Source organism: Muscardinus avellanarius (genome assembly GCF_963383645.1).
Source record: "Muscardinus avellanarius genome assembly, chromosome: X".
NCBI lineage: Eukaryota > Metazoa > Chordata > Mammalia > Rodentia > Gliridae > Muscardinus > Muscardinus avellanarius.
This window is the reverse complement of record NC_137792.1, coordinates 13762560-13789355: the sequence shown is the minus strand read 5'-3', so window position 1 is coordinate 13789355 and position 26796 is coordinate 13762560. Positions and strand designations below refer to the sequence as shown.

General features: G+C 41.3%; 1 protein-coding gene across 1 annotated transcript in view; it reads left to right on the top strand.

Moving 5' to 3' along the window:
• Positions 1–7733: 7733 nt before the first annotated feature.
• BCLAF3 (BCLAF1 and THRAP3 family member 3) overlaps positions 7734–26796 on the top strand; it is a gene marked incomplete at its 5' end in the record, with an annotated part of 41599 nt that continues 22536 nt past the window's right edge. Inside the window, 5 exons of the mRNA XM_080718463.1 lie at positions 7734–7774; positions 12151–12720; positions 13093–13749; positions 23804–23979; positions 25767–25878. Coding sequence (XP_080574589.1) covers positions 7734–7774; positions 12151–12720; positions 13093–13749; positions 23804–23979; positions 25767–25878 — 1556 coding nt within the window. The remainder of the gene's footprint in view (positions 7775–12150; positions 12721–13092; positions 13750–23803; positions 23980–25766; positions 25879–26796) is intronic.

The following is a 26796-nucleotide window of genomic DNA, read 5'->3' as shown; positions in this document are numbered from 1 at the left end:
CTGTCGGCCTCCCAAACAAGCACTGGGATTCACGCCTGGCCCATAGTATTCCTTGAACTGTTTCTTCTTCAGTCCTCCTTCTTTGCTCTCTTTCCTAAGCCCCATCAGCTGTTCTACACGTCTTTCTCTACATTATTTTAAATCCTCCATGTTTTCTCTTAGCTTCTCCACATGAGAGAAAACACACCAGCCTTGACTTTCTGACACTGACCAATCTCACTAGCATAATACTCTCCATATCTGTTTTCTTGCATATGACATAGTTTTGTTCTTTATGGCTGAATAACAGTCTGTTGTGCGTATATATCCCGTTTTCTTTATCCATGCATCTGTCGACAGACACGGTTGGTTCCGTAATTTGGCTATGTGAATGGCGCCGCCGTAAACACGTATGCGTGCATCACTGTAGTATTCGGACTCTAGTTCTTTACAAAAGGTACGGAGAAGCGATACCACTGCGTCACGTGGTGGTCACGTTCCTAGGCTTGTTGGTACTGGGAATTGAACTGGGAGCCACATCACTAGTAATTATTTTGTTTTATTGACACTGGGGATTGAACCCAGGGGCATTCTAACTCTGAGCCCTATTTGATTTGAGTTTTTATTTTGAAATCAAGTCTCACTAAGTTGCCGAGGCTGGCAGTGAACCTGCAAGCCTATCTCCGCCCCCAGTACTAAGATTACAAACATGTGCCGCCACGCCCAGCATTTATCCTTTTATTTTGAAACAGGGTCTTGCTCCATTGCTGAGGATCGCATTAAGTTGTTGAGGATAACCTGGAATCTGTGATCCTCCTCTTTCAGCCTCCCAAGTATTGGGATTTTAAGTGTGCATTACCATGTCTTGCTACTCCTAGTCTTTTGAAGAAAATTTACAATTTTGCCAGCAGGATATCAATTTTCTTATTTTTGCCCTTTTTATTTTGAAATGGGTCTTGCTAGGTTGCTGAGAGGCTCCTTGCATTGTTGAGGATATCTTTGTACTAGGGATGGAAGCCAGAGGCATTCTACCTCCGAGCTACACACCTAGCCTTATTTTTTATTCTTTGCTTTGAAACAGGGTCCCACTAAGTTGTGGAGGGCCTCACTAAGTAGCTGAGGTTGGCTGTAAACCTTTGGTCCTCCTCTCTCAGTCTCTCAAGTACTGGGATTCCAACTGTGTTCCACCAAGCCAAGCTTTGTTTGTATCCGTGTGTGTGTGTGTGTGTGTGGTACTAGAGATGGAATCCAGGGGCTTTTCTACCTCCAGGCTACACTCCCAGACCTATTTTATACTTTATTTGAAAACAGGGTCTCACTAAGTTGCGGAGAGCCTCACTAAGTAGCTGAGGCTGGCTTCAGACCTGTGAGACCCTGTTTCCAAATAAAGTATAAAACAGGTCTGGAAGTATAGCCCAGAGGTAGAAGGCCCCTGGGTTCTATCCCCACTACCACACACACACAAAAAGAAATAGAGATAGGGTATCCTTTTATATGTTTATTGGATGTTTGTGTTTCCTTTTTGTCAAAGATAGAAAGGATGGAGTTGCTGTTCAATGAGATGGAGCCAACTTGTAGAGGGAGCAGATTTTGGCAAGAGGTCAGAAGTTTGCTGTTGGACGTATTTACAGTATCTAGTTGGCTGTTGGACATGTCAGACTGAATTGCAGAGGATAGGTTAGGTCTGGAGATAAATAGTTTGGAGGTTTCTAGTTGACAGAGGTAGTTGATTTAGAGCCATGAGATTGAAGGAGAGCGTAGACTGGGGAGAGTATAGACTGTGAGATGTCCAAAGTCTGAATTCATTATTTAGATTAGTTTCACTTACGAAGGGTCAGGGTGGTGGGGGGAGATGGGGAGAAACTGGCAAATGAGATAAAAGAGATTCTTGTTGGAGGTAATAGGAATCCTGGGAAAGTTTAGGATTCTGGAATCCAAGTGAAAAAAAATGTTTCTAGGAGGAAAGTGTGTCAAATGTATGGTAGGTAAAGGAAGGGAAGGAGAATTGTCCATTGGATTTGGCAACATGGATTTCTTCAGTGATCTTGGCTAGAACAGTTCGGTGCAGTGGTGGGGCTGAAAGCTAGGTCGTTGAAGAGGCAAGCGAGAATGGGATGAGAAAAATTGGAGGTAATGACTGGCATATGGACAGTCCTTTTGAAAAATTTGTCACAGGAGAGATAGGGTGGTAGTCCTAAGATGTTATAGTTTCATAGAGGTGGGGGAATGATGCAAGGTTGTTTCATGATGGCGAGATATAATGAGAAAGGAAAGGTGTGTTACAGGAGGAAGAAATTGGTGGAACCGGGCCCTTCGGCCAGGTGACGGGGTGGGTTCAGTTGCTCCCCTGGAAGGTTGACTTCTTCTAACACCAGCATCCTCTTTAGCATCCTCCTGGGAACGGGTGACTCTGCTGTCCAGGAGTCTCCTTTCTGTGTTCAGGTTATTTCACTGCTTCTGGCCCTTTTCAGTTCACTCTGAAGTAGTGCTATAATAGAATTAATATTCCATCACTAGCATCTTCTCCCTAGTCACAAATCCTACTGGTTTCAGTCTCTTCTCTCTCCCTCTCCCGCCCGGTCAATTTTATGTTTTACTTTGAACAGTCTCGCTAAGTTGCTGAGGGCCTTGTCAAGTTGCTGAGGTTGGATTTGAACCTTCGATCCTCCTGTCTCAGCCTCACAAGTACCATGATTACAGGTATGTGAAACCATACCAAGCTCTCAAGCTCTCTCAAAGCTCTGGGTTCCTTAAGCTTAAATCAGAGATTAATAAACTTTTTCTGTAAATGACCAGATAGTAAATATTTTATGTTTTGTGGGTCACATAGAATTTCTGTTGCTACTGCTACTTTAACAATCCTTTAAAAAAATGTAAAAGCCCTTCTTAGTTCAGGCTGCATGCATAAATGAACCCTCCTCTCTTATCTACTAATCTACTTTGCATTACTAGCTGAGGCGTACTAAGCAGTCGCTAACTGACCTTTTTATTGGTGCACCGTAATCCTGCATCATGACGAGGCTGAGCGGTAGAGGCACACAGCCTCCAGTCCTGCTTCCCCCGCGCCCACCCACGCTCTTCCCTCTTCTTCCCGGACAACACTGTGAATGACATTGATAAATTTGTGTATGTAGGTCCTGTGCAAATAGGTGTTACCCTCCTTGAGCCTTCCTCCGCTCTCCTTGTCTGCCTTTGGTAGGTCCCTTGATTCATTCACCTAAAATTTCCTTTCCTTTGTTTGGAATCCCTTCTGTGTCCTGATTTCTCCCTGGCTTCCACATGAGGGAAAAATCCAACCTTTTATGTTTTGTGACTGACTTAATCTCACTTAGTATAATATTCTCCAGTTCTACCCATTTCCTTGCAAATGATATAATTTTGGTCTTCTTTATGGCTGAGTAGAATCTCATTGTGTGTATATCCCATAATTTTGTAATCCATTCCTCTGTTGATGGATATCTAGGCTGATTCTATTAGTTTGTCAATTATGAATTATGCTGCTCTAAACATAGACATCCATACCATATATTACTATGGTAGTCTGGTTTCCATACTTTTTTTTGGTGGTACTGGGGATGGAGCCATTCTACCTCCGGGCTACACTTCCAGACCTATTTTATATTTTATTTGGAAACAGGGTCTCTTAAACCAGTGAGGCTGGCTTCGAACCTGCGCAATCCTCCTGTCTCCACCTCCCAAGCGTGGGATTATAAGCGTGCGCCACCACACTGGGCTTGGTTTCCATTCTTTTGAGTAGATATCCAGAAGTGGTATAGCTGGGTCATATGGTAGGTTTGTTGTTCTGAGGACCCTCTATACTGTTTTTCAAAATGGTTGCACTAATTTGCAATCCCACCAACAATATAGCAGAGTTATTACTTCTCTACATCCTCACCTGCATTTTTTATTATTATTATTATTATTATTATTATTATTATTATTATTATTATTATTTTGGTGGTACTGGGGTTCCTGGAAGCCCTTCTATCTCCGGGCTACACTCCCAGACCTATTTTTACATTTTTATTTGGAAACAGGGTCTCCTAAGCCAGCGCGCGCGGCTGGCTTCGAACCTGCGTGATTCTCCTGTCTCTGCCTCCCAAGCGCGGGGATAACAAGCGTGCGCCACCACAACCGGCATTATTTGTGTTTTTAAGTGATTGCCATTCTAGTTGGGGTTAGATGAAATCTCAAGAGTAGTTTTGATTTGCATCTTTCTGATTGCCAATGACATTGAACATTTTTCATGTATTTATTGGACATTGTATTTCTTCCTTTTTTTGTGGTACTAGGGATTGAACCCAGGGGCATTCTACCTCTGACCTACACCTCCAGCCCTATTCTTTATTCTTTATTTTGAAACAGGTTCTCATTGAATTGCAAAGGGCCTCACCATGAACCATGTCCTCCTGTCTCAGCCTCCCAAATGCTGGGATTACAAGCATGAGCCACCACAGCCGGCTTATTTCTTCTCTTTTGAAGTATCTATTTAGTTTACTTACCAATTTTTGATTGGGTTATTTGTTTCTTGGAGATAAGTTTCTTGAATTCTTTGTATATTCTAGGTGTTAGTCCTCTATTGGAAGAGTAGCTGGCAAAGATCTCCATTCTGTCAGTTCTTAGTTCTTGATAGCTTCTTTTCCCACACAGAAGCGCTCCGGTTTAGGCTGATCCCATGTACGAATCCTCATCTTAATTTCTTGTCTCTTTGGGGATCTTGTTAAGGAAGTTCTTACCAGTGCTTATATGTTGTGACATTGATTTTATGCCCTCTTCAGGTAACTGCAGTGTCTCTGGTCTAATTTCCAGGTCCTTGATCCATCTTGAGTTGATCCATGTGCAGGATGAGAAAGTAGGATTTATTTCCATTTTTCTACATACGGATAACCAGTTTTGCCAACATCATTTGTTGAGTCTTTTTTTCAGCATATGTTTTTGTCCCCTTTGTCAGAAGTCAATTGGCTGTAAGTGCGTGGATTTGTTTCTGAATCTCCAATTCTGCTCTACGGATCTTTGTGTCTGTGTTTGTGCCAGTAACATGCTGGGTTTTTTTTTTTAACTACTGTGGCTCTTTAGTATAGTTTGAAGTCATATATTGTGATGCTTCCTGCATGGTTCTTACTGCTGAGAACCATTTTGAATATTATGTGTCTTTTATTATTCCATGTGAATTTTAGGACTTTTTTCTAGATCTGTGAAGAATGACCACGGTATTTTAGTAGGGAATGCATTGAATCTGTGGATCAGTGTTCATAAGATGGCCTTTCAATGTTATTTATTCGGCATGAGAGATCTTTCCATTCTCTAAGGTCTTCAATTTCTTTCTTTAATGTTTTATAGTTTTCAGGGTAGAGGTATTTTACTTCCTTTTTTGGATTTATTCATAGGTATTTTATTGTTTTATTTTAGATTTTATTTTATTGCTCCCCTTATTTCTTCTATGATCCAGTCCTCATTAAGAAGTCTGATGTTCATTTTCCATGTATTTATTTAATTTCTTTTTTTTTTGGCAATACTGGGGGTGGAACCCAGGGGCATTGTACCTCCAAGTGACATTCCCAGCACTTATTTTTAGTCTTTTATTTTTGAAACAGTCTCACTGAGTTGCAAAGGGCCTTGCTAAGTTGCTGAGGCTGTCTCTGGACCACAATCCTCCGGTCTCAGCCTCCCGAATGTTGGAATTATAAGCGTGTACCACCACGCCAGGCTATTTATGTAATTTCCCTGGGTATTCTTATTGTTAATTTATGCTTTCATTTAGTTATGGTCTGAAAAGATACAAGGAATTATTTTACATTTTTCAATTTGTTAGTGCTTGCTTTGTGGCCAAGGATATGTTCTATTTGGTAGAAACTTCGATGAACAGCTGCAAAGAATGTGCATTCAGCTGTAGTTGGATGGAATATTCTGTATGTGTCTAGTAGGTTCATTTGATTTATGGTGTTCTTTAGGACTGAGATATCTTTGCTGATCTTTTGTCTGGAAAATCTATCTAGTGGTGTGAAAGGAGTATTTAAGTCTCCCAATATTATTGTATTAGGGTCTAGGTGAGAATGTCACAGTTTGTTTTATAAAGGCCATTGTACCTATATTTGGAGCATAAATGTTGACTATTTTTATATCCTCTTGTTGGATTATTCCTTTTATCAGTTAAAAAGTGACCTGCTTTATCCCTTGCTAAAGTTTGAGCTTGAAGTATATTTTGTCTGATATGAGAGTTGCTACTCCTGCTTGTCTTTGTGTTCTGTTTGCATAGACTACCTTATTCCAGCCCTTTACCTTTAGTCTGTGAATATATTTATCTATAAGGTGTGTTTCATGCAGTTTGCATATAGATGGATTTTATTTATTTTATTATTATTATTATTATTATTATTATTAATTATTATTATTATTTGGTGGTACTGGGGTTCCTGGAAACCCTTCTACCTCCGGGCTACACTCCCAGACCTATTTTATACTTTTATACTTTTTATTTGGAAACAGGGTCTCTTAAGCGAGCATGGCTGGCTTCAAACTTCCGCGATCCTTCTGTCTCCACCTCCCAAGCACGGGGATTACAAGCGAGTTCCACCACGCCCGGTGGAATTTTATTTTTTTAATCCATTTTGCCAGTTTGTGTGTGTGTGTGTGTGTGTGTGTGTGTGTGTGTTACTGAAGATTGATCTGGGGGCATTCTACCTCTGAACTATACCCTTAGCGTTATTTTTTTTTTTTTTTGTAACAAGTTCTCACTAGGTTAATGAGAATCTCACTACTTGCTCAGGATGTCCTTGAACCTGTGATCCTTCTGTCTCAGCCTCTCAAATACTGGGATTACAGGCATGTGCCACCATACCTGGCTAGTTTATGTCTTTTTATTGGGGAGTTGAAACCATTGATAGTTGGAATAATTATTGAGGTTTTTTTTGTTTTTTGTTTTTTTGGTGGTACTGGGGACAAACCTAGGAGCTTTCTACCTCTGGGCTACACCTCCAGACCTATTTTATATTTTATTTGGAAACAGGATCTCACTAAGTTGCTGAGAGCCTCACTAAGCTGCTGAGGCTGGCTTCGAACTTGTGATCATCCTGTCTCTGCCTCTCAAGCATTAGGATTACAAACATGTGCTACCACTCCCAGCTTCTTTTAGTCTTTTTTTTGAAACAGGGTCTCACTGAGTTGCAAAGGGCCTCACTAAGTAGCTGAGGCTGGCTGTGAACCTTGATCCTCCTGTCTCCCTCCACCTCCATAATGCTGGGATTAAAAGCATGCACCACCACGCCAGGCCCTCAGTTTCTTTAAAGACTAAAAATCACTTGAAAAATCAAGTTAAGAAGTGACTTTTAGCTGGGTATGGTGGCGCATACCTGTAAACCCAATACTTGGGAGGCTGAGACAGGGGGATTACAGGTTTGAGGCCAGCCTCAGCAACTTAGTGAGGCTCGAAGCAACTTAGCAAGACCCTGTTTCAAAATAAAAATAAAATAGTTCTGGGGGTGTACTATAGAGGTAGAATACTCCTGGGTTCAATTCCCAGTTTCGTCCCCCAACCCAGCCCTATTTATTTTGAAATAGGGCCTCACTAAATTCCTGAGGCTGGTCGTGAATTTCTGACCCTTCTCTGTCAGCCTCCAAAGTACTAGGATTACAGGCTTGCACCAACACCTGGCATATACCGTGTCTTAGAGCAGATTGCAGGCTCTTTCTAGAAATTTGCTAATACTGTGTTTCTTTGCAGCGTAAAAGGTGGATAGTAGCTCAGGTGTCAAAGGATGGCCCGGTCACGCTCTAGATCCCCCAGGTGGAAACACAGGTGAGCAGTTCTTAGTTTAGCAGAGTAAGCTTGAATTTTGGATGTGCTATGACTTTTAAATTGACCCGTAGTGGTTAAAAACTGTTTTTAATAATAAACTCATGGGACTTGATTATTCATAGTAGATGATTTATCATGGTAGATGTTTCATTTTTAGATCCTAGGAGCTGAGAGTTTTATTTAATTATGGCTAGTAGGTAGAATTAATTTATAATAAAAAGAAATGCAGTGATCATAGGGAGGGAGGGTGAGAAACATCCTTGAGTGTTACATTTTTTAAATTTGTAAGGGATTTAGAATTCTTCAGTGTATGAATTTTTCATAAACAGTATGTTTGAAGAAATGTGAAGATAAAAATTAGAAGTTTCCCATTTTTTCTTCATGGCAGAATAATAGTTCTTTTTTTTTTAGTACTGGGAATGGGACCCAGGGGCATTGTGCCTCTGAGCTACAACCCCAGCTTTATTTTTTATTTATTTTTTATTTTTGAAACAGAGCCTTACTGAGTTGCAAAGGGCCTTGCTAAGTTGCTGAGGCTGTCCGCAAATCGGGATCCTTCTGTCTCAGCCTCCCCAATGCTGGGATTACAAACATGTGCCACCACGCCTGGCTCAGAATAATAGTTTTTAATGCTCATTTGTGGTTAAACTCCCCCCTTTTCTGGTGGGTAGTGTCAATAGTATATGTTATTATAAAGCCGAGCGTGGTTGTGCACACTTGCTATCCCAGCATTTGGGAGGCTGAGACAGGAGGATCATAGTTTGCAGCCAGACTCAGCTACTTAGTGAGGTCCTTTGCAACTCAGTGAGACCCTGTTTCAAAATAAAGAATCTAAAATAGGACTAGGGGTATAGCTCGGAAGTAGAATGCCCCTGGGTTCCATGGCCAGTACTGCCAAAAAAAAGTATATGTAATTATATTGGAACAGTTCAGTTGGATTGCACACCCCACTACAGCCAGGTTCTGGTATAGCAAAGGCAAATTTTGATTCTTCAGTGTCCCCAGCAATCACTCAGGGCAACCAAAGGGATTGGTACAGTAGCCAACTATGATTCAGTAAGCACAGTGCTGTGCTACTGGCGAGGACAACACATTGTTGATCTACAGGGAGGGAATAATTCTGCTTTTGTGAAGAGGATAGGGCTATACTAAGAAAGATTTCAAAGAGATGAAAAAAATTTAGATGACATTTTAGGATGGGTAGAATGTCTAAATTCATAAAGGGGAAAGCGGGAGCAGTGGCATAAGTTTGTAAACATGACTCGTTTTGTTGTAGGACTTTAAATAGGATCATAATTACATACATAAAAGGCAGAGCAAGATTTTCCTATTGGTGTAATTTGGCTCCTGTGCTTGTTTGTTTTGATGATGCGGTGACTGATCAGTCGATGCTTCAATGGTTTGTAATTCACAAGACTAAACTGTGATGGGGAGGAGCTTCAGGAAGGACAGGGGATGTAAAGAAGCAATCTGGACTTGGAAGGAATCACAGAGGTTGTGTTCTACACAGTTGTGTTAGGCCCTGGGAGGATCATGAGAGACCCTGTCAAGCTTGGTGCCTAATTTCTGGATTTTTTCTCAGGTTTCTTTATCAAGAACTATGGAGGGGCTGGGCGTGGTGGTGCACCTTTGTAATCCCAGTACCCGGGAAGCTGAAACAGGAGGATCGCACGTTTGCAGCCAGCCTTAGTTACTTAGTGAGGCCCTCTGCAACTTAGTGAGACCCTGTTTCAAAATAAAGAATAAAAAATAGGGCTGAGGGTGGGTGGGTGTGGTGGTCCACGCTTATAATGCCAGCATTTGGGAGATTGAGACAGAAGGATCCGGGTTCACGGATATCCTTAGCTATTACTTAGGCCCTTTGCAACTCAGTGAGGCCTTCTTTCAAAAATAAAAGAATAAAAAATAGGGCTGGGGGAGTAGCTCGGAGGTAGAATGCCCCTGGGTTTCATCCCCAGTACCACAGGAAAAAAAATAGGGCTGGGAGTGTAGCTTGGAGGTTGAATGCCCCTGGGTTCAATTGGACTATGGAGGGTCTGATGTTTTACCCTACTTGCAAGCTAACACATTAACCTGCTACAAGGGTACTCCTGGATCACAGACAAATGCTTTTATCACTCATAGAATAGTAGACAGCTGGAGCTCTTCGTATCTGTCTTTACCCTACCTGCTAGATCCCCTGAGAGCCACACTGCAGGGTGGCTGGCTGGCTGGCTGGCTAATGTAAAGTAGCATCTCAAGCAATGGGCTTCTGGCCCAACCAAGGAACCTGAGTTCCCTGGAAGAGCTGCAAGCAAACCCTTCCAGCCTTGACCTTGAGGAGACATCTTATTATCTTGGGTAACAAACAAATCGGCCCTCTGTCCCTGAGGGAAACCCTATCTCTATTTCCAATGTTGTTTGCCTTGGAACAAAATCTGTCAGTGCCTCTGCTCACAAGGCTTGTGGAACTCAAGAGACTAGAGAAGTCTCTCCCAGAAGACTCCTTGGGTCTCTTTTGACCCTTTAGGAGAAGTGAAAAGGATAACAGCCATTCCAGGAACTTGCTTCAGAAGAAAGAAGTGCTATGGAATAAAACATGCTCAAAAATGTTCATCATTTAGTTGAAGCAGTTTTTAATGTGAAGTCAGAACGACAGTAAGATCTTGAGTATTTCATCCAGTCTGGGAAAGCTCTGCCTCTGACTGCCAGCTTTCCCCCTTAGCAGTGAAAGAGATGGAATCTTCAGGAAGTCCACAGAAGCTCGAGTTGCTTCTCCTCCTGAGATGAGGTTTAGAGCGCTGGATGGCACAGGTTCTGCTTCAACTAAATGATGCTTGCAGTGTGTCTAGCTCGGTGACTTCAGAGGGCAGTATTGGCAAGCTCAGTTTATATGTCCTAGTAGGTACCTGCAGAGAGATTCACTTATGGCCGCTTCAGCTCTGTGACAGCATCCAAGATGAAAAGATAAAAGTAACTACCAGGATAGCTTCCTCATTAGAAGACATTAAACATTTAGGGAGGAGACAGAGAATATGGACAGGTCAGAGAGGAGGAAAGGTTCTCAGCTGCAAAACTGAACTCATATTTCAGAGAGTGACACTCCTCTCTCTTAACGTTTTTTGTTTGTTTGGTTTTTGTGCTGGCGATTGAATCCAGGGGCACTCTACTTCCAGAGTTACACCCTTAACTCCTTTTACTTTTTGCTTTGAAACAAGGCCTCACTAAGTTGCTGAGGCTGATCTTGAACCCGTGATCTCCTGTCTTAGCCTCCTGAGTACTGAGATTACAGGTATGCACCACCACACCTAGTTTCCTCTCTCATCTTTAAGTCTGGGCAAACCAGGCTGGTTTCCCTGGGTACAGGAGCCTTCCTCCTCAGTGGGAATACACGGCTCCATGTTGGCTCTGCTGGGGTACTGAAGACAGTAGACACAGGATGGATGTGCTATCCTTGCAGAGCACCAGAGCTGCATTAACACATGCTTCACCAAAGCCACAGGCTCTGTTTGAGCAGCGCATCTTTCCGTTGATATGATGGCAGGTGTGGCAAACAAGAGCACCTTATCAGTGCTAGACGTCTTTATGGAGGGACTGACCATAAGATTTAAGTCTCAAGACTCTTCTGCCCCCTCTCTCTGCAACCTGTAAAGTCAGTCCTTCCTTCCTTCCTCGTATTGAACCCAGGGACATTCTACCTCTGGGCTGTACCCCCAGTCTTCCCTTTTTAAATTTTTTGAAGCAGGGTTTCACTAAGTTTCTGAGGGTGTCAGCCTCCCAAGTACTGGGATTACAGGCATTTAATATCACACTTGGCTTAGACTTCCTACTTCTTGATACAGCCTTAGGAGAGAGAATAGATAATTCATTGGAGAAATTGTGGGGTCAGTTTTGTACCTGAGTTTGGGTGGTAGAATTCAGTTCTAGAGGCCGTGTTCAATTTTCCGGATACTCTTCTACATGTTTACTTAGCGACCTACTCCTTCAGCTTGTTTGCACTTTGCTATTGAACCTGATAAAGCTTTTGCTGACCAGCACTTTGAAGTCACTGCATCTCCTTTTGCCAGAAGTGTGCTGTCAGCAGACTTCCAAAATGGATCTTGCTGCATACCTAAGCTGGTCCTTCTCCAAAAGGATGAGTATACTCAGCCCGTTTTGATATGCACATGGAATATGTTGGTTCAGATGGAAAGAACATGCTTGTCGATTTGGTAGTACCATCATCAGTCCCACAAAGTGTACAGTTCAAAAATCTTATATAGCAAATTGGTGGGTTTAATTTAAGTGGGAGAAACAGTTAATATTCTAGGAAAGGCAAATGTTTTAGGTAGGTCATAAGATAAACTTCGTTTATTATCTTAAAATGAACTAAACTTTATCTATGTTTGTTTACGTAGGTCTTTATCACCAGGACCTAGAAATTTTGAACACTACAAGCAAAGACATTATCATGGGCATTATGGCTGTGATTATAGAAAGGATTCGAAAAGACCCAATGCTTGGAGACTGGACAATGAGAAACATGGACAGAGTAAACCAAGGAATTCCCCTCGTGGAAATCTGTATTATCGATCTTATGAACAAAGATCACCTTCCCCAAACATAAGAAATGCTTTAGAAAAATTTTATACATATAAGCCTCATCGATTATATTCTCCTGGAAGAGGGGATGGTAACAGAAGATATCAGTATATGCCCACGTATTCAGAGGGTGCATCCTACAAAGAGCAGGAGAGGAATTGTTATCCCCAGAAAATGCAAGGAAGGTATAGTCCCGATGACCACAGGGTTAGAGGAAGTGGGAGAGGAGGGAAACCACCCGAGAGGTCGATGGGAGGTTCCTTTAGATTTGAAGGCGATTGGCATGAAGATGACTTGAGGCCCCAGAGGACGCAGGAAGAAAAGTATTCCCAGTCACCTAGAAGAGGCTCAGAAGACTTTGACACAAGGAGCTGTTTTCAGAAGAGGTATAGGAAAACATTAAACCTGGGGAATTTGGTGTAAAGCCTTAAGTGAAAAAAGTCTGTTTGCTTTATGGTTGAAGATAACAACCCTGAAAAGCTTTTGTCTGAAAAGATAAAAAGCATTGTAATTTAGTTATGGTCTACTGGTAGTAGCAAAATGTTCCTTTTTAGATTAAATCATGTTGATGTCTAGAATATTTTTAAAAGATGGTATTTCCCTCTGTAACTACTTTGTGCCTCCGTGAATTGGCTCGAGGCATTAGAGGTTATCTTACCCCTGATTCCGCATTTAACGCCATGCTGCCCAACATTCTACACACAAACTCTCACTGTCCCCTCTGTAGTACAAGTGTAAACTGCTTTATGTCAACACAGGTATCCTGAGGATCGTGATTTCAGATATGGACACACATCAAAAAGACCTAAAGACACAGCAAGGCCTGAAAACAGAGAGCCTATCAGGAACCCAAAGTGGAAGGCCGAGCATTTTCTCCCATCTCATCAAGAGAAGAAATATCAGCGGAACTTTGGACCCCAGACTCACCGATATGCGGAGAGGGAATACTCAGAGACCACTTCAGCAAGCAGAGTATCCTACGACTATCGTCACAAACATCATAAGCTCTCTGACGATGACCAGGACTCTTCTAATGGGAGATCCCAGAAGTACTTGAAAGAAGAAGATAGAAAATACAGTTCACAGAAAGGCCCTGCAAATAGAGAGTCAGATTGTTTTGAAGCTGGAACAGGAAGGGAGCCTGAGAATGGGCAAGGCAAAGAACTTTTCAAATCATCCAAGAAAGACTTCATTGCCGGCACTCATATAAATAAAAATGTGAACTTGAGGCCCTATAACGACAAAGGGAAGAAAAAAGTAAAGAAAGACCAGGACTGCAAAAAAGAGGGCAACTCTTCCAGTAACCAGTCCGATGCAAGTCAAAACCTTTCCAACTTGAAACCCTCATCTGTCAGTTTCAGGAAGAAATCACTTACAGTTAAACTCAGTATGACAAAAACAGTAGATGCATTCAGGTATTGTCTTTGTTTTTTCTTGCAATGCTTAGTAAATGTTTCCATCCGCTTTCTTTGCAGATTCAGGCGTGGAATTGGTAGTGTGCTTAGAGTCCACCAAGATGTGGAGGAATTTTCTGGATTTTCCCCCAAAAGCCCTGTAATGAGGATTAATCCTATAATTATTTCTGGCAAGTGACCTAATGTCTGCTTGTTTCTACATCTTCACTCCAGGTGCTTCTTGGGTACAGGACACTCCATGGAGTGCACCTGTCCCTCCTCAGGAATATGTGTGGTTTTCTGCTGTCACGTTTTCCTCATCCAGAGATAGCCTGGGTAAAGTTCAAGGAGACCTATTCTTTTTTTCTTTCTTTCTTTTGTGTGTGTGTGATGCTGGGGATTGAACCCAGAGATAGTCGACCTTCAAGCTTTACCCCCAGCCCTTTTTAAATTTTGTAACAGGGTCTCACTAGGTTGCTGCTTAAGTGGCTGTGACTGGCCTTGAACCTAGGATGCTCCTGTCTCAGCCTCCCAAGTACTAGGATTACAGGCATGTGCTAGCATGCCCAGCTTAAGGAGACCTATTCTTTGCATAGTTTTGTAGCGCCTACGTTCCCTATTGCCTGACGTGCAGAGAGTTTTTGAGTGGAACAAGCCCTTAGCAGGTGTGATTTTATAGAGGAAAATGAGGCCCTGAGAGCTGCAGTGACATCTGTATGAGAGTGGCTGGAGCTCAAATCCACGTGTCCCCTGGTGACATGTGGAGACGAGGGACTTAATACAGTGTCTGCCTTTTCGAAATGACTGGGCTTAACTAACAGGTTATCCCAAGTAGAGGAAATTAGACTATAATCTGGGAAGATGGCTATATATAAGACATTGGCTTTAGCTTTTAATGATTTAAAAAAAAACCCAGTCTACTTTTATAATAGGCTACAGGCTAAAGCAAGTGCATGTGCTTTGCTCTGTTATGAATATTGACTCCATTTCTGGGTTCTGAGAACAGTCAGGTGCTGCATTTGGCTGCATCAGCTGAATCTGCTGATAAATAATAAAAATGCAGTGGGCTGTTAGATCTGGTGCGTTCACAATCACAGTTGACTCCTATTTGCCTTTGAATCGAGATAAGAAAACAAAATCAAAAAGGTAGGTTGGGAGTTTTTGTTTCTTGTCTTCTTAAAGTTAGACTCAGCAGTGTGTACCCCTCATACTTTTCTCACATTCATTGCACTTGCAGAAGATATTTCAAAGTATACATGTGGGTAGGGTATTTATATTACTTGAGAGGGATTAATAACGTGTAGCACTTTTAAAGAATGCTAGAAATCCTTAGCAATTTGATAGATCTTATTGAACAGCCCTCAGCCAGATACTGTGCAGTTAACTTTACAGTTTAATATGGGAAAGTAAGCCTGACCTTCATCATCTCACAAAAATGAGCTCTCCAAAATTGAAGCTGCAGCACTTTTGTCTTAAATTTATTTATTTGTTTATTTTATGTGTGGTAGTAGAAATTGAACTCAGAGGGATTCTACCTCTGAGCTACTCCCCCATCCCTATTTTATTCTATCGTTGTTGTTGTTGTTGTTGTTGTTACACAGTACTGGGGATCGAACCCGGGGCATTTTACCTCTGAGCTACACCCCCAACCCTATTTTTTATTTTTATTTATTTATTTATTTTTTGCAGATGGAACCCAGGGGCATTCTGCCTCCGAGCTATACCCCCAGCCCTATCTCTTATTTTTTATTTGGAAACAGGGTCCCACTGAGTTGCAAAGGGCCTGAGTAGCTGAGGCTGGCCGCAAACCAGGATCCTCCTGTCTCAGCCTCCCAAATGCTGGGATTAGAAGCGTGGGCCACCACGCCCGGCTCTATTTTTTATTCTTTATTTTGAAACAAGATCTCACTAAGTTGCAGAGGGCCTCACTAAATAGCTGAGGCTAGCGGCGAACCTGTGATCCTCCTATCTCAGCCTCCCAATTACAAGCATGCACCACCATACCTAGTTTATTCTTTTATTTTGGAACAGGGTATCGCTAAGTTTAGGAGAGCCTCCCTAAGTTGTCGAAGCTGGCTGCAAACTGTGATCCTCCTGATTCAGCCTCCAAAGTACTAAGATTATAGGCATGTACCACTATGTTCTGCCTTGTTTTAAACTTATAAAGTATAATTTTGTCAAATCTCAGGATCAGCGGGGCTTGGCAGCACATATTTGAGTACCTGACCAGGCTCTGCGCGATGGCTTGTGTAATAAAGACACTTGACTCTAGATCCTCTCTGTTCGGAGGTCTAAAGAAAAAATGAACAAATATTCGCGTCTTTTCAGTGTCATAAAACATCACAGCCAATACAATCTTTCTCTCTAGTTACAATTATTTATTGATGAATGAGTTATGGAAGAGTTTTTTAGGTTGGATTTAGTTATGTAGCCACTAATGAAGTCTAGATAAAACAAAGGTACTTAATGTCCTCAATAGAATTATACTTTCAGCTATTAACATATATTAGATTTTTATTTGCTAGATTAGATTAAAATAATCATATAATGCAGAGAGGCTTATGTTGGGTAAAAATTAGTTTATTCACTTTTTTGAAAGACTAAGATGATTAATTTTGTGTTCTTGTTTGCCTAGCTTTGGTCAAGTATTGATATCTGTTCTTTCCGTTATAGTATGGTTGAAACATAAGGATAGCGTTTAGTGATTTTTCCGTAATCCCAGTTAGTGTCTAGAACAGAAGTAGGTAGACACTTGTTGAATATTTATGCACAGGTAACAAAGACTATAGAAATGTCATTACTCTGTCGGAAGCTTTCCTATCAGAGGTAGGAGTTATGGATGCGTTATATCTGCTTCAGAATATGAGTTAGTGAATTACAATATAAAAATTTCGACTCAGTTACTCTATATTCAAAACTCAGTTCAGTACATCTGGAAGTGTTAGGGCAGATGGAAGGAGATGGCGGTTTAACGTTGGTCTGAGTAGAAGACGGGGCTAGAGGAGTTAGGAGGGAGCGGTGAGTAGGAGGAAGCGGCACTTCTGGTTTCTGGAGCAAAATAAGCTATCGCTGTTGCCGCCAGGGCTCCTCAGATGCCATGCGACACGCGGGAGAAGGAAGATTGCCCGCCCCGGTTGGTGGTGGGCTGAGTACATCACCACTTTGGGATCTAGTCCTTTATTTACCATTGACGAGATACAGAGAGGGCCTCCCAGCCGGGCAAAGTGGTGCATGCCTGGAATCCTAGGACTTGGGAGGCTGAGACAGGAGGATTGAGGTGAGTGTGCGGAGATTTAGCAAAACCTTGTTTCAAAATTAAAAATAAACAGCTGGGGGTGCAGTCCAAAGGTAGAATGCCCTGTGTTCAATCTCCAGTCCCACAATGAATAGGCAAGAGACGAGGTGGATGATAGGCCCCGGCAGTGGGCCCTGACGCTCTGAAGGAATACATGTAGTGCAGGGGAGAAGAGTGTGGACTCGGCTAGGAGTAAAGGACGGTAACCTAACACACAAGTTCACCTGTGATGGACACTATTCAGCTGGAGGCGAAATAAGCTACAGGCAGAGATATTTTTGATACCCAAATCTGCTACCCTGGTATTATATAGCATAAAATGCCAGGCTTTCCCATTCCTCATACCGTGTCTGTGTGTATAATAGATGTTGCTGAGGCTGGCCTCAAACCTGTGAACCTCCTATCTCAGCCTCCCAAGTACCGAATCTTTTCTCAATTGATTTCTTTACTTAAAACGTATGTGAAGCCAGTTGTGATGCAAGCTTGTAATCCCAGTACTTGGGGGGGTTGATAGGAGAATCACATATCAAGGCCAGTCTCAGCAGTTTAGCAAGACCCTGTTCCAACTATTCCAAAAATAAAAAATAGAAAGGGCTGGGAGTGTAGCTCAGAGGTCGAATGCCCCTGAATTAAATGCCCAGTACCCCCCACATGAAATATTTTATATTTAAAGTCATCTAAATTAAGTAAAAATCATGAAAATGTAAGCCAAGATAGTTAATAATCAAAATTAAATTGGCTTCAATTAAAATGTTGATATTTATTTAATGTCTAGCAGAAACATTCATTTTCAAAGTGACCAAGTAATTTTCTGTTAATCACTCATTCACTGGGTATTTTTAAAGGACCTGTCTTTGTGTGTGTGTGTGTGTGTGTGTGTGTGTGTGTGTGTGTGTGTGTGGTACTGGGGTTGGAACCCAGGGGTATTCTACCTCCGAGCTACACCCCCAGCCAAAATTTTTATTCTTTATTTTGAAACTGGGTCTCACTGAGTTGGAAGGGCCTCTCTAAGTAGCCAAGGCTGTCCACAAACCATGATCCTCCTGTCTCAGCCTACCAAATGCTGGGATTACAAGTGTGCACCAACACGCCCAGCTAGGACCTGTCCTGTGTGTGTGTGTGTGTGTGTGTGTGTGTGTGTGTGTGTGTGTGGTACTGGGGATGGAACCCAGGGGCTTTCTACCTCCAGGCTATACTCCCAGACCTATTTTATATTTTATTTGGAAACAGGGTCTCACTAAGTTGCGGAGAGCCTCACTAAGTAGCAGAGGCTGGCTTCAAATCTGTGCGATCCTTCTGTCTCAGCCTCCCAAGCGCGGGGATTACAAGTGCGCGCCACCACGCCCAGCTAGGACCTGTCCTTTTTGAGACAGCTTTTTGGTATACTTTGGGACTGTAGAGCTGCAGAAGATTAGTTTTTTTCTTCTTTAATGTTATAGATAAATGGGGGGATGGTGGCAGTACCTTGACAGAGTGAGTAGCACACGGGGTGTGTCTGAGGAGCAGGATGGGTGATGGCAGACTGGGAGATCAGTGGTGGCTTCATGTAGGAGCTGGCACGCGAGCCAGGCTTTGAAGGTTGGTGTGCCTTTGGCATGTGAAGAGGACGTGAAAGACATTTTATACTTACAGGTTAACAAAGGCAGAAAGACAAACTCAGGACCTTTGAACTGGGTGGTTCTGAGTAGTCTGTGAAAAGTAATAGAGGGAAAGGAGATGGGGAAGGTAAGAGTACCTGGACCACCACCAGTCTCCTTGACATTATGGGTATAGTATCCGTTATTGGAAATGCTCAGGACCAGAAGTGGTTTGCACTTAAGGGGTGTGTGTGTGTGTGTGTGTGTGTGTGTGTGTTTTGGAATATTTACTTTTATATAATGAGAAATCTTAGGCATGACCCGAGTCTAAACACAGAATTCATTTGTTCCATATATATCTTATAGCCTGAAGGTAATTTTTTAGTGTTAGCCTGCCTGTGTTTTGACTATGACCTGTCCCAGGAGGTCAGGTGTGGACTTTTCCACTTGTGTCAAGTCAGTACTCAAAAACATTCGGATTGTGGAGCACTGTGGATTTTGGATTTTCTAATTGAGGCCGCTTCGCCTGAACGATCTGGTAGGAGGAAGCAGGTAGCTCAGTTTTGGCTGCCGGAGCATGGCGTTGCCATGCTGAGGTGGATTGGATGGCTACTGGAACTGGCAAAACTTGCTTGAGGACTTTTGTGAAAAAGATAATAAGATGCTGAATTAGGGGAGTAGTTGTCTCTGTAACCCTTTTCTCTCCAAAATTTCTAAATGTGTTTTTAAGAAGGTAAGAGCAGGAGCCGGGCGTGGTGGCGCACGCTTGTCATCCCCGTGCTTGGGAGGCTGAGACAGGAGGATCGCACGGGTTCCAAGCCAGCCTCAGCTACTTACTGAGGCTCTCAGCAACTTAGTGAGACCCTGTTTCCAAATAAAATATAATAAAATAGGTCTGGGGGTAGAAAAGCCCCTGGGTTCCACCCCCAGTACCACAAAAAGAAAGAAGGTAAGATCAGATAATATAATTGGAAAGTGCTGGACCAGTTGCTGGTTGGAGGAAGACCATCATGTGAATTTTGTTAAGGTTCCAGGAGGCAGGGGAATCTGTTGGTTTGGGATCTTTTTGTTATTTTGCCATGCATTGTTTTTTGGTTGAGCCCTAAGTATGTATGATAGCAAATTTAGGCTTAATGTAGTTTTTTTTAGCTATTATGCATAACACTGAGAGAGAACTTCAGTGGAAATCTCTATGTTTTGGGGGATGCTGGGGATTGATCTCAGAAGCATTTTGCATCCGAGCTAAATCCCCAGTCCTTTTTATTTTTTATGTTTTTTTTTCCAGGGGCATTTGACCTCTGAGCTACACCTTTTGCCCTATTTTTTATTCTTTATTTTGAAACCGGGTCTCACTGAGGCGCAGAGGGCCTCACTAAGTAGCTGAGGCTGTCCGCAAACTGCGATCCCCTGGGTCTCAGCCTCCCGTATGCTGGGATTACAAGTGTACGCCAAGATGCCCACCTATGTTTATTTTTATTTTTATTTTTGCAATACTAGGGATGGAACCCAAGGTCATTGTACTTCCAAGCTACACCCCTCGGCCCTATTTTTTATTCTTTATTTTGAAACAGTGTCTCACTGAATTGCCAAGGGCCTCACTAAGTAGTAGCTGAGGCTGTTCTCAAACCATGATCCTCCTGTCTCAGCGCCCCAAATACTGGGATTACGAGTGTGCACCACCACACCTGATTTATTTATTTATTTATTTATTTATTTTTGTGGTACTGGGAATGGAACCCAGGGGCATTGTACCTCTGAGCCACCTCCCCAGCCTTATTTTTTTTAGTCTTTTTATTTCTGAAACAGGGTCTCACCGAGTTGCAAAGGGCCTCGCTAAGTAGCTGAGTCTGCCTGCAAACCGCGACCTCTCGAATGCTGGGGTTACAAGCGTGCGCCACCACGCCTGGCCCATGTTTTTTATTTTGAAATAAGGTTTCCTTAAGTTGCTGAGGGTCTTGCTATGTTGCTGAGACTGGCCTTGAACCTGCGATCCTCCTGTCTCCGATTCTGGAGTACTGGGATTACAGGCATGTCCACTATACCCAGCAGAAAATATCCTTAAACAGAGGAGAAAATGGGAAAGTGAGGAGAATGAACAAAGAAATGTGGAAGATTTAATGAGACCAAGACTAAAAATAGTATTAGAATTCAGGTGTTTGGCTGTATTTTAATTTTTAAAACGATGTTAATGAATGTCAAATGAGAACATGTGGTCTTTTCAGCTTTAATGCGTGTTCTGGGGGTATTTTCTGAAATTAATCAATCCACATCATAGAAATAATAAACAGAAAATGTGAACCAAGAGATGATTATATTTAAAAAATGTGAATGCTTAGTTTGCATTCTCAAATCTAAAGATTTTTTATGGCAAAAACATTATTATTCGTTTTCTTTTTTGCGGTACTGGGGATGGAACCCAGGGGCATTCTACTTCTCAGCTACACCCCCATCCATATTCTTTATTCTTTATTTTGAAACAGGGTTTCACCGAGTTTCAAAGGGTCTCACTAAGTAGCTGAGGCTGGCTGTGAACCTCAGTCCTCTCGTCTCAGCCTCCTGAATGATGGGACTACTTGTGCGCCACCACGCCCGGCTCATTATTGTTTTTAAGAGACAAAATTTTTGGATTATACTATTTTAAAGTGTATTTTCTGAGCCGGGCGTGGTGGCACACCGCTTGTAATCTCCACGCTTGGGAGGCTGAGACAGGAGGATCGCACAGTTTCAAAGCCAGCCTCAGCTACTTAGTGAGGCTCTAGGCAACTTAGTGAGACCCTGTTTCCAAATAAAGTATAAAATAGGTCTGGGAGTATAGCCCGGAGGTAGAAACCCCCAGTACCACCAAAAAAAGTGTATTTTCTAGAAAATGATAAATTTAATGTTTTAATTAAAAATCTTATATTAAGTAAGTTAGGAAATTTTCAAGTAACAAGTTTAAACATTAAAATCTCAGGAATTAAATATAACTTGAACCGGGCGTAGTGTCTCATGCTTGTAATCCCAGCACTTGGGAGGCTGAGACAGGAGGATTGCACAGGTTTGAAGCCAGCCTCAGCTACTTAGGCTCTCAGCAACTTAGTGAGACCCTGTTTCCAAATAAAGTATAAAATAGGTCTGGGAGTATAGCCTGGAGGTAGAAAGCCCCATGGGTCCACCCCTAGTACTAACAACAAAAGTAAATAAATATAACTTGTGGATTGACAGTTGGGTGTAGAGTATGGGGACAAGAGCTGTACCAATCATTTAAACTACAAGCAAATTTTAATAATTACCCAGTGAAAACTCAAATATTTATTAGCTGATTTCTTCTTGGGAGAAACCAAGGTTACAAAAAATTATCAACTGATTTATCCCCGTGGAAAGACCATTTTTATAATTCTATTCAAGTAATCTATTTTTTTCCTGTAAAACATTTTTAAAAGCTATATTTTTTGGCCTAGTACAGGCTTTTTGCAATATTAAACTCCTTTAAAGAGAGAGCGTTTCTAACTCTAACTCTTCAGGAGTGGAGGGTTTTATGGGCTATTCTTGCTTTTACCAGTAAATGTGTCTTAGTTACCAGATCCGCAGTGGGAAGCTTGGAGCACATTAGGAGGAAAGAAGAAAAATGGGCTTTCAAATGAATGTCTTCCTAATGAATCAAGAAACCACGGCAGTGGGCTCAACCTGCTGCATAATCACTCTCCTAAGTCTCTGCCTTGCAGGGAGCTGGATCTGACAGTGCTAGCCTGAGGAACAGGAGCAACGGGTGTCACATGCAAGCCTGCCCTCCGCTAAGTTATAAATGGGCACTTAAAGCCATTTTGTTAGAGGAGTTACAATTGTAAATATCGACACGCCGCTCTGAACCCTGAAACAATTTTGGATGTTTGGCTAAGCGACTTTTTAGTAAATATGTGCACACATGCACTTCTGCCCCAAGACTTATCTGCCTGTTTTTGTTATATGATGAGATGTCATTTATTCCAGTGGTGCTGTTGTCATTTAGAACACTCTGGGGATCCCTTTTGGATTTATTATCAGAGCCCGTAACATACTCACTAAGAACCTCAGCAATTGTAAATCTCAGGCTTTTGAACAATGAACTTGATTTCTGGGAAGAGCCAAACAGAATTTAGAGCCATAAACAGATAAGATGGGCACAAGCTGATTAGTACTATTTTGGGTCCAAAATGAAATATAAATATAAAATAATGAGACAGTTCCTTCTATAATGCATAAGCTTCCTCCAGATGAAGAATTTAAGAGTACTTTTAAGCCAAGAGCAACATTCTTGGGAGAAAATATGATTTCCCATTATGTAACTGGGAAGGCTAATGTTCATTTGAGTACTCAACCTCTGGGATATAAAACAAAATAACCAAGACATGCACTGTCTCGATGACACTGCACCTTCCCCACAGAGCAACTGTAAAGATTAAATGAGGTAATGTTGGTAAATTCCAGCACCCAGGTGCGGTGTTCGGTAAGATTGCAGTCATTTTTTGCTATCTAGCAGGATTACACTTTATATTAGTAACTAGAGGTCTGGAAAGCTCTTCAAAAGTTATAAAGATTCAGAAGCTATTAAAGTGGTAAAATGGCTGGAATTAGATAATAAATTAGCATTTCCTTAAGGATACATTTAGGGTGAGTGCTATAATTGATGTTCATGATCACAACTTTGCTAACAACTAAGACAACTTTCTGAGAGTTTAGTGAGATTGTAATTAAAATAATTGCTTAGTAAAATTCAACTTCCAAATAATGTTCCAAACTTCTCATTACTGATAGAGGTATATGAAACTTTATGAAGTCAGAGAGATTCTTATGTTTGACATCAGCTTTTAAAGTGCAAAAGTATAAGAGAATATAATATTGCTGAGTTTACAATGTGTTGGCCATTTAGAAATAGAAAATAATCTTACTGATTTTTTGCATATTACGTACCTTGTATTTTTTGAAGTAAAAATTCTTTTACCTACCCTTTTGAAAGTTTTATTAATAAATATGAAAACATTTGCTAATATTTCATTTTAAAGGATCTCAGAAGCATATATCTATGGCTATTTTCTCCTACTTATACATGTTGTGTAGCACATAATCTAATGCCTAAAAATGATAAGACAAAAATTTTAGTTCTATAGCTATCTTACTTTTAAATAAGTACTTTTCCTTAGCACGATCATTTCAAATTTAGTTAAACATTTGCAAATTATTTTAGGGTTGCTTCTAGCTATTTCACAGAGAGACAGATGTCATATGATCTGGTTGCTGTTGGCAGGAAAAGTGAGAACTTTCATCCAGTGTTTGAACATCTTGACTCAACTCAGAATACTGAAAACAAACCTTCAGGAGAATTTGCTCAGGAAATCATAAAAATAATCCATCAAATTAAAGGTTGGTATATTTTACACATGAATTAGGGATAACACAAAATTAATGTGCTGGCATGTTTACCAAGTATAGGTATACCTATGACATAGTTGAATAGTTAATGTTTCATTGTGAGTTAGATCATGAATTGGGAAATCTGTTGGGGACAATATCAAGCATTCGTTATGCCTAGTTCTTTGTATGTATTTCTAGTAGCCTTGGCTTCAACTGTTAGGTGATTAGAAATCACAGGTTAGAAAAGGAAAGGAGATGGACTGCTAAAATGCAGGCATACTGAGCACAGTGAGAGGCTATAACTGATAGTGTAACAGGGAGGAAGAAGCAACAACAACAAAATAAACGGGTAGGAAACACAAGTAATCTGGAAGTCTAGTTCATTTAGTAGTATTCTTAACGCACCCTGAGGATATTACTACAACACTGAAATAAGAATGTTGCTAAGTGGTCAGTGCGAGATTCCAGTTTGCTTTGGCTTACTTTATGACATCAGAGAGTCACATAATCTTTAAAGATTTGCGTTAAAGCTGGACATGATGGCACATGCCTGTAATCCCAGTACTTGGAAGGCTGAGACAGGAGAACTGCGAGTTCAAGGACAGCCTCACCAATTAGTGAGACTCTCACCAACCTAGTGAGAGCCTGTTTCATACTAAAAATAAAGTAGGGCAGGGAGTATAGCTCGGAGGTAGAATGCCTCTGGGTTCAATCCTCAGTACCAAAAAATAAAATAAAATAAATATTTGCATTAAGTTGTTTTGTTTTTGCTTCAGGCAAGGTTACATTAGTTGGAAAGTTCAGTGATGCAGAACTGCTTTCCCCAGTAATACTACATAAATAAGGCAATTGTGGGTAGTGTAAACTGGAGGTAGTATAAGCCTTCAAGAATCTCAAAAATTTTATTTTATACTTCTTACTAGATAATTGCATTAAATATTTTTGCCTTGGTAAAACATATTCCAAAAATGAACTGTTTTCTCTCTGTCCCGCAAACAAAGACACATATTTTCTTTAAAGCATGCCTTTTGGGCCTGGTATTATAGTTATGTGGCTAGCATGTGTGAGCCTCTTGGGTTCAATCCCCAATACTGCAAAATAAATAAAAAGCCTGCAGTTTGTCAGGAACAGCTCACTCTGTAAGCTCCAGCCCCTCTCACCAAAAGAAAGTGTGATTATTTTGTATAAAGGAAGCTGTTATTGCATAAAAATCCAGAAGAATGTCTCAGAAAAGGAGCAGTAAGTTAGAGAAATGATTGTTTATGTGTTATCCCAGTGGACTCAGTACATTCTCCCCTCTGTCCACTTAAAGCCTATAACATAGATGATTTCAGAATGTCTTCATGAACGTAAGTTAATGTTAATTAAAATAAAATGGCATTGGAAGGCCTGTGATACATTAACATAGCACTTAGAATTAGTCAGAATTAATTTGATGTTTCAGGGATGTTTAGAGTTCTGTGCCATCTTCTTAGAGGGAGTAAGGTCTTCCCTGGTGTAGAAAGATCCTTACTTTGAGAGAGCTACTGTCTTTTCCTCTGGGCAAGTAGCAGATATGTCAGATAGGAAGAAAATCCTTGGAGTCCTAAGTTGGGTGCTTTTCATTCTTGCTTGGACTTGTAAGAAAGCACAGGAAAACTACAAATTAGCTTATGAAATAAGTTTAGGTCTCATCTCTTTTCAAGAAAAAGTAGGTTCATTGTTTTTTAACAGTCCCTTCTTCCTGTGCTTATATATAATACTCTAAGTAGAATCGTTTTACATTGAAATTTTCAACTATTTGTTTCTTTTTTTAGCAAATTATTTTCCATCACCTGCCATTACTCTACATGAGCGTTTCTCAAAAATTCAAAGTCACGATGCCGATGTAGATGAAATGAAATCAAATTCGGATCCAGAGATTCACAGGTAATGATTAATTGTTATATTCCGATTCAACTCATGGGAATAAACCTCAGAACAGATTTGGCAAGGGGCTGCTTCCTGAGCTTCCTTACCTGGGCTTGCTCTAGACTCCAGGAGTGCATTTCCTATGTAAAAACAGGACCGACGCAGTGGTGGTGCAAGCCTGTCCTCCTAGTATTGAGAGGCTGAAACTAGGTCGCAGGTTTGAGGCCAGCCTTGTTTCAAACTAAAAAATAAAAAGGGCTGGGGTGTAACTTGGAGGTAGAATGCCCCTGAGTTTAGACCCTAGTACCAAAAATAAAAACAGGCTGTCCAAACAGGCCTTGAGCCGGCGGACATCAATGGAATTGCATCGAAGCCATTGTCTAGCATTGTTTACATGTGTAGGACTTGGAAAGCATCTACCTATCTAACTCTGATTCTGCTGTGTCTGTAGTAGTTGCCTACTGAAGTTATAGCTGGAAGAATGAAAGACAGTTTTCAAGCTACTGAAATCATGGGTTGCTTCATATGGTCACAGATGGCTGTTTTGAGGGCAACTGGATGAAAACATATCTTCTGCTGGCACCTGTCCGTGCAGGTGTTGCACCCTGTCTTGTGAGCTGAGTTGAATCAGTGTTAGAATGCACAACATCACCAGAACAAAGTTCGAGGTTCCATAGACTAGTCATTTGAGAGCCATTAAAATTTTCCTATAAACCAGGCGTGGTGGTGCACGCTTGTAATCCCAGTACTTGGGAGGTTGAAACAGGAGGATCTGTGTTCGCGCCCAGCCTCAGCTACTTAGTGAGGCCTTCTGCAACCTAGTGAGACTCTGTTTCAAAATAAGGAATAAAAATATGGCTGGGGGTATAGCTTGGAGGTAGAATGCCCCTGAGTTCAATCCCCAGTACCACAAAAGAAAAGAAAAAAAACCTTTTG